Source organism: Pundamilia nyererei, unplaced genomic scaffold (genome assembly GCF_000239375.1).
Source record: "Pundamilia nyererei isolate P.nyererei 1_Seehausen unplaced genomic scaffold, PunNye1.0 scaffold00199, whole genome shotgun sequence".
NCBI lineage: Eukaryota > Metazoa > Chordata > Actinopteri > Cichliformes > Cichlidae > Pundamilia > Pundamilia nyererei.
This window is the reverse complement of record NW_005187600.1, coordinates 257,396-266,078: the sequence shown is the minus strand read 5'-3', so window position 1 is coordinate 266,078 and position 8,683 is coordinate 257,396. Positions and strand designations below refer to the sequence as shown.

General features: G+C 41.4%; 1 protein-coding gene across 4 annotated transcripts in view; it reads right to left on the bottom strand.

Annotated features, from left to right (window-relative positions):
- Positions 1–7,677, bottom strand: part of slc44a5b (solute carrier family 44 member 5b) — a 50,180-nt gene extending 42,503 nt beyond the window's left edge. For 2 of the 4 annotated variants that reach the window (XM_005747497.1, XM_005747496.1), the window contains exon 1: positions 7,338–7,677. In XM_005747497.1, coding sequence (XP_005747554.1) covers positions 7,338–7,374 — 37 coding nt within the window. In that variant the 5' untranslated portion in view covers positions 7,375–7,677. The remainder of the gene's footprint in view (positions 1–7,337) is intronic. The other 2 variants (XM_005747495.1, XM_005747498.1) reach the window with 2 other exon arrangements.
- Positions 7,678–8,683: the final 1,006 nt, after the last annotated feature.

Genomic DNA, 8,683 nt, shown 5'->3' with positions numbered 1-8,683 from the left:
AAAGTGCTTTGAGGGTCTCGAAAAGTGCTATATAAATGCAATCCATTATTATTTAAAGCTACAGATACTGCAACAGCCCATGGAACAGCGAACCAAAAAAAAGCATATAGAGAGATGGAAGAAAGAATGATCTGTGCTTGAAAGACACATTTTGGAGATATGTGAGACTTGCGTTAATGTGTTAAAAGGGGTATGATATGGGACCTTCAAGGCCCATATTTACTGTCAGATTCTGAAGTGCAGGATGTGCTAACACTGACTACAGAAAATCAACTTCAAAGTGACAGTGCTGGAAGCAAACCAGATCTAACAACTGCCCTGGAGTGATAGGACTTCAGAGAAAAGTCAGAGAAGCAGTTCATTTCAGTGCATTTCAAAATTTAGGAGAATAACCTGCAGACTTACCTCCTTTGAGTCACTTGCTCAGAGATTACACGCACATTTATTGCGCTACATCATATATCGATTACCACACATAAAATGGGTGGAAATATTAACTGCGGAGTACAGCATAACACACCCTCCAGACTACAACTTGTTCACTTCCCTTAACCCGTTTCCACCCTTCCCCTTCCCAGGGTTACTCAGCTTGTAGCCATAAACACATCCAACATCAGCACAGGCAGACACAGGCACCAGTGTCCCCTGGCTCCACTGTCCAACACAGGCCTCTTTCATACAGTGGTCAGGCAAACAGCTCGAACACTGCAGGTGCTCTGCATGGGTTGGGTCAAAGGAGCCATTTGGAAAGGACTATTTTTTTGTTGTTTTCACTCTCTGTATTCATCCACATTTCCAGGAGCCGGAGAGAGTGAAGTGCTGAGAGATTTCACTTCTGTCAGAGCTACGTTGGGTTAGAGTGTTAGATCCAGCAGTAGTTAAAAAGAAAAAGAGAAAACAGAAATTTTAAAAATTCAGCATAATGATGTTGCTCGGCAGGGGAGGCATAGTCTGTAAGTCTGAATGCTGTGTACAGTATATTCATTCATATTTGATCAAAGCACTGGCTTTTGCCAATCCATAGAGGAAAGCAACATCAGTAATATGGCTTTGGGATTTTGTGTTTTCCTGTAGTCTTTATTTAAAAGCTACACATATTCAGGTTTCTTCTGCATGACACAGTAGCAACAGACCTACTTGGGTGGATTAACTATAAAAGGAGATACCAGGATTATCTGTAACGCACAGGTTTATTGTCAAGGTTTCATAGTTGAATCAGGAAATGCACACGTAGGATCACACAGGGTCACGAGGCCAAACGTTAACTTGCAAGTCTCCTACAGTTTCATGCAAAAAACACAATAATCTGTTCTGAAAGAATCAAACAGTTACATCAGAAGACTTAGTGTTGTTTGTTTTTTAAAAGAGGAAAGAAAAATGGACAAATCTCTACGTAGCATCATCTCACCCTTTTTCTCTGCCTTTCTTCTGCACAGAATCATATTTCTTCCTTTCTTGTACTTTCTCTCTTTGGAGTACAGTACAGCCTTTAAAGTGCTTTTCTCCTCATTGTAACAAGACAACAACATCTCAGGCTCTGGTTTAGGTTTATGTACTGGAGTCCCTTGGGATCCTCTTAAATCTTAGCAGATGGTCAAGAACTGCACTTGGAGTATCTGACTTGCTAGTCCTCTGGGTTAATTCCTACTAGTAAATGAAGAGCATTTACTGGGCACATAGTGGTAACTGACATCCTTTCAAGCAGTGAGAATAGTGGGACACGGGATGGGATTCAGCCCCCGAGAGGGGTGTCAGCATCTGAGTGTCAGATGCTGACAGCTTGGCCTGCTGCTCCAAGCAGAAAAGTAGCAGTATTGTATCTTTGTGACCTTGGTTACTTCTGCTGGAGGCTCCAGGCATGTCAGTGGCAGCCCTGGGTTTCTGTGACATGAGACTCGCAACTGCTACTGTAGATTAGTGACATGCTCAACTGGCTTAGGTCAGGATTTATAAAGACTTAAGAGTTAAGAGGATAGATCTCAATATCCAAATATGCAGTAATCAAGGTGAGAAAACACATATTTAGGGTGTCATACTCTACATACAGAAAAAAAGGCCAAACTCCTGCAACTACCCACTCGTTCTTTCACAGTGCCTCTGTAGTGGTGTATGAAAGCAGCCTTAGCCTTTAAAGACAACGAAAACAGAACTGATCAGCTCTGATAATTAGTATATGTGGAAAAAGTTACCATATATAATCCTAATAATCATATAATCCCACCCTTTAGGCAGGCTTGTTTGCATGACTTAGGAAAATTAGATTTTAAGATTTCTGTAATCATTGAATGACTAATTGAGATGAGTTTTTTTTTTCCTGTTTATGCGCCTCATCTCATTTTACACATTAAAGTTTAACAAGTTTTATGTGAAGCATGATGCAATTGCGCTTTTAGGAGTAGCAGCACAGTAGGAAGGATGTAACACTGCTATTAAAAAATGTCATCATATGCACTGTTTTCTATTACTATGTTTTTTTAAATAAAAGGCTGGCAAACTGCTGAAGCTCGAAGGGACGAAATGCTTCGCAGAAATAAAATCCAGGTCTGTCAATTTAGTCTGTTGTTAAATGTCAAGCACCTGGCTTGTGGAACTGTAATAATTAGTCCATTAATATATTAGGTAATTAAAGCAAATTAATTGATATTAGTTTAATAACTTCAGTCACTTGTATGCAAACATTTAAAAACATTTGCTGACTTCACTGTCTCAAATGCATAACTTTCTGCTCATCTTCTCTGTTTTTAGGCATACTAATTGCAAAAGCTCTTCTCCAAGGGAGGCTGGGGACATTGAGAGAGAGTGGTCCATGGTCCACATGTCCATTGTCGACACTGCTGTAAGGAGCAGCAGCCACTAGGTGGTTGGCCCCTTAACCAAATGGTGGGCAGCAGAGGTGAAGGGAGCCATCAAGCTGAAGATGGAGTCCAAGTGAGCTGTGGTGGCTTGTGGCAGCTGACGGTTACCGACAAGCTAAGTGGAATTTGCATATAGAAGTAGCTGAAGAGAAAACTGGGATGTGGGAGTAGTTTGGTGAGGCCTTGGAGCAAGATTTTCGGTCATCCTAGAAGGAATTCTGGGAAACAATCAGGTAACTCAGGAAGGGCAAGAGGTCTAAGGAGCTTGGAAAGAAAAGCATCTGGACTTCTTTAAGTTGCTTGAAGACGTTTCACCTCTCATCCAAGAAGCTTCTTCAGTTCTAGGTTCAAATGGTGAAGAGTCCGAGATTTAAGCCTTGTGGGAGTGCCCCCCCCCAAGAGGGACAATGGACCCCCTAATGATCCTCTACCTAATCACACGAGCCAAGGTGCGAAAGCAGGTGTAGGTCACAATCAGTTCTTAACTTTTATGTATAGAATTTCTAGGTGGAGCCTATTGGCAAAAGGTTTCTGCATTGGCGGCCTCAGGATCATTTCTCTTTGCAGATGATGTCATTCTTCTGCCTTATCAGGCAGTGACTGCCAGCATAAATTAAGGTGGTTTGCAGCTGAGACTAAAGCAACTGTGATGAGAATCAGCATCTCCCACTTTAATACACTGATGCTCATTCAGAAAAGTGTGAAGTACTAACTCTAGTTACTGTCAGATGTATTCGTGCCACAGCTGCACTCCTGCAGGAACCATATGAGGTGGTTCGGTAAACTGACTAGGATGCCTTGTGGACACCTCCTAGGTAAGACATTTTAACCACGTGCTACTAGGCCCACACTGCAGAGATTATCCCTCTCAGCTGACCTTGGAAAGCCTCGATGAGCCAGAGGAGATGGCCCGGGATAGGGAGGTCTGAGCGACTGCTGCCCTGTGATCCAAATCTGGATCAATGGCAGAAAATGCATGGATTGTTTGAGTACAGGTAGCCATGCTGTCGGGCACACAAGTCTTCTCTACTTCCACTGATCACCCAAGACTTAAAACAACTCAAGACTATGTGCCTGGGATGCGTCTTTGGGTTGTGTTTCATAAGTCACTTTCAGTGTCACTTATCCTTTTAGTCCTAAATAAACACTGACTATATTTGTTCTGCTAAGTGGAGATTTCAATTTTGCTTGTTTTGCCCACGAAAACCTCTCTGCTAAATGTCTTTTTCACAGACTCAAATGAACGGCCATCCAGTATTATGCAAAAGTGAATCTCAGAAAATATTTACTGACACACCCTATCATAAGTGTGAATAATATAGTTCAAATTTCAGCCACTGGCATGGCTATTGCTTAAGAAAATGCACACAAAAGCACATGCTCTTGTTAAAAAATAATGAGAAGAAATGCCATAAATACTAACAAAATCCTCTGCAGGGTGAGCATTAGTCTTCATTTGAAACAGGTATTTGGAGTGAATAGTGTCACTTAAAAAGCCTTTAATAGCACTTAGTCTAGGGTGCAAAATGGGCCATTCAGGCGCAACCTTCTCCAACTGCAATTTCACACGAAGATACTGTGAATGTTTCGATTATAAACCGTTGCCCTCAGCTTCCTGTCAAGAGTCTGCATTGACTCAGTATAAAAATGCAGCGTTTAGGGAAGCTGCCCATGCGAGAAATTTGTTAATTAACAGTGTGCCCGACTCAACACTTTCTGTGGTGAATGGAACTCATATCTATACTGTTACTTACAAAGCTGTCACAGAATGATTATGAGCTACTCTCCTATTTTTCTGACTGACTGAACATTTCAGCAGTACAGTGAACACTTGCTACATAGTTAGAAATGTTATATAATAAACTGGCCTCAAGAGAACACTTGAATCTGACTATTAAGCAAATATAGGACAGTTGAATGTGAAGGATATTATGGCTCTATGCATTATGTTGCTCTTTTTCTTACAAATACAATCATTAATCAGCTTAACTTTATATTAGGGTAGGTAACAGTGTGACATTAGTAAAATAAACTGAAGTGCTCATCATTGAGTCATCATGAAGGTCTTCAGCCTTATCAGTCTTTTTGAACTTTTAGGGTTACTCACTATGTGCTGTGATCCACAAAACAGATGTTTTAGTGTGTGAAACTTTACTTTCCAGTGTAATTCAACACTATCATGATGTACAGTATTCTGGTATTAAATTTAAACAACCCAAAAACCTTTACATTGCTCCTTTGCCAAGCTAGCCGTTTGAATAAAAGCACCGGGGAGTCAACAACATAAAGTAGCTGACCTGAACACTGGGAGGCACAATAACTCCATGCTATTAAGGCTAAATTATATCCCCTAATTAATTGCTGCCTTCTAATCCATCAATGCAATAGAATATAAGTGCAGGTACACTAAACGCCAACCGTATTCTGTACATTAATAATGTATACATTACAAGTTATACACGTGTTTGCTTCAGTTAGCCTGTTACTCGTGGCATTTTACACATGTCAGGTTTATGATGCGCTGCAAAGTACCAGCTTAAAATTGTGAACAGGACCTGACTGGAGTCTGACATTCCCAGTGGTGAGCTGTATGTCTGTGGAGAGCACTGAGAATCAACTACTGCTGACAGGCTGTAGTCTTGACTGGCAGAGTGCTGGAGTCATGAGGTCTGGGGGACAAACAGGGGCAGAATATAGGGAGGCAAAAATAGAAAAAAGAAAACACAGCAGCTATCCCCATTAGAAGCTGGCAGGAGCAGACCTGACAATGCCTGTGCTACTTTGAGTTATTTTGTGGGCATTGCGACTGTGTACAATTTGATCAACGATTCATGATAAAATGCACGTGTACTTGATAATAATGCAGAAGGCTGTGTGAAAACTGATAAGAATGACATATCATCTATCAAATTAAGTTCTGCATCATCCCAGCGGTTGAACCGAATAACTGAAACATATCTTTTGGTATACCTTTGATTCTTTCTCACATTTCTCCCATAAAAGGGCCAAAGATTTGGCCTATCACTGTGGCAGATAGCTTTGTCTGGATTTCAGTGACACCGTAGCTTTGCTTTTCAGTAGCCCAATAGTACCAGCTGAAAAAAGGAGTAAATCTGTGAGAGGGGAAAAAAGGTCAATCATTCAATAGAGAGAAAAAATAGTATTAGCTAGGGAACTCTTTGTTTCATAAAAAATACTCTACTGTCTGTGTAGCATCTGGTGTTGATAAAGGATTATATTGTTTTGATGAACAACATGATTACTCAAGCGGGTTAATGGACAGTGGATCTGCACATGGATTATATATTCCATTATATGCCTGCAGGGGCAAAAACATGCAAGTGGGAGAGAAGAAATATCCTTTGTTACAGAAGAAGGACAACTTGCTGTTAACCTTTACTGTAAGACACATTATCTGGAATGCTAAATTAGGAAACAATGAAAAAACACTACACCTCAATTATTCCTGCACATTTTATTTTATACGCCAAATGTTGTCAAATAGGCCAAACAGTTCTCAGGAGTGGACACTGGTGACCTACCTTGCTTAAGTCCCTGTAAATCACAGCAGGGAATATTAATCGAGATTAAAAGGATTACACAGAGTGAGCAGGGGACTAGTTAACTTCAAATGACGAATGCATTAGGTGACTGTCACACGAATGCACTGTCAGCTTTATAAAAAGCTTTAGAAGGAATTATCATCTGACTGTTCCAACTAAAATATCATTAAGTATTATGATAAAATGATTTTATAGCGACCCTGCCTCTAATTAGCTACTTAGTTGGTCTTTTGTCATAAAACATGATCATCTTTTGGCTTTGGATTGGTGTAGGACAAAACAAAGCAATTTGATGACATCATCTGGAGCATCAGAAAAAAAACGACGGGCATTTTTTCCTCTCTAACTAAAAATTGATCAATTAATCGACAGAATTGTGTGCAGATTAATCGATAATGGTGGCTAACTGCAGCTCCCACTAAAACCCTAAAGCTGTCCTGTTGTCATGATGGTATACAGCAGTTATAGAGCATAAATACATCGGCGTTGACAACAAAGGCGACATAATAAGTGGAGCAGAAAGTGGAGATGGGACTATTCTCCTACCGTGGGCACTTTTACACCTGGTAAACAAAGCAAGGCAAAAGCTCACAGCACTGCAGTTAATCAAAGCCAGACGCACGGATTCTTTTCGAAGCATATCCTGCAACGAAACTCGAAAACACGTCCTGCTACTTATTTGAGCCAACATCCGTTTGAAATGTTGTCACACCGTTACTGCGTATTTCACGCCAACCTTTAAATAGCCCTACAATAGTTAGCAGCTGATAGTGCAAGCTAGCTACCGTCCCTGAACGCACAGCAAAGGGTTAATAATAAAGACTCGGGCCGAAGAAGATATTGTTATATCCTGCTGTCATAACGTTACACGGTACAAAGGCAGAAGAAAATCTCCTACAACAAAGACAACCCGACTCACCATAGTAAGAGGTGGGGATGTCCGTTTTTCTAGCCATGGCACTTAGCAGGACAGATGCAGCACCGTCGTCTTGGTTTTGGAGACTGCATATGAGAGACGAGGTGAACCCCAGCTGTTTCAATGCCTCCCAGTAGTCCCGTCGTGAAATAAACACAGAGGTCTTGGGCTCTTGGTCGGAGGATGCTTCGGCCACGCAGCTGAGCGTCAGTCGTGTTTACAGCGCGACGTCATTAATTATTCCAAAACGGCCTTAAAGGGGACGCTGCGCACCCCGGGCCCCTGTCCCGCTTCCCTTTGTTACATTCAAAGCTCTCTCACACACGCAGGATATTGTGCAGTTTGTGCATCAGGCAGCAGCCGATTTAAGCAGCTGGTGAACTGCTAGGCTAGAGTTAGCACGCTAACTCCTGCAAAAGGAGTAGCCGCTACTTGTGTTAATTAATAATACAGTCATTTTTGCAGCTAGTATTTTTAGGCAGTGGCCACTCTGTCCGCACTGAGCCGTCCAGTGGAGAAACACTGACCTCAGCTGGGTTTTTCGTCACATTGCACATCTTCCTGAAGTCACCAAATGTGACAGAAAACCTGCCAAAAAATCTGAGAGGTTCAGGTTTGCAAGGCATCGGTTTTTAAATCAGGTCTGACACTTGTTAAAAATCACCTAGTGTTCGACATTGGAATCACAGTCAGCCTTGAAAATAAATGAAGCTGAGGAGGCCAGCTGCACAGAACAAGTACAATACCTTTGTGAGCGCACGGGCAGAGATAATAAACTGCAAAACGTGTTTGCATATTTTGAGAAATGTGGTGAAAGAAGGCCACTTCTCATGGAAAAACATTGATTGTGGGTATTGTATGTCCACTCAGGATGTGGAGACTAACCAGGAAATCAATGAGCAGAAGAGTTGATTGGTCACCATACCTATTAAAGCTGCAACCTCAGAGATCAGCCCTGGATGTTACCTCCATTATAATGGAATATAATCACCTTTTAATGACAGTATATCTGAAATGTTAATACCTAATGAGAAACTGGACCGGGCATTTGTATTAAACTGACATCTAAAAAGTGATGTCTCTCTTAGAGCGCTGTGAATGAAAGTAATGAGAGCTCAGGCTGCCAAAGGCTGGTCATTAAGAAGGGATTGACTTCCCGGGGACAGATTGCATGTTGATGTGGCAGATTCACTGCCAGTAGCACACCAGGAGAATCAGAATCACATTATAGCCAAGTGCAATAAAGTAAATGTAGGACAATTTGTCTTTGTGACATTGGTGTAGGACAATAGTTTCTCAGCTTTTTATGGATGAGAACAGTTTAAATGAAACAACACAGAGATCCAACC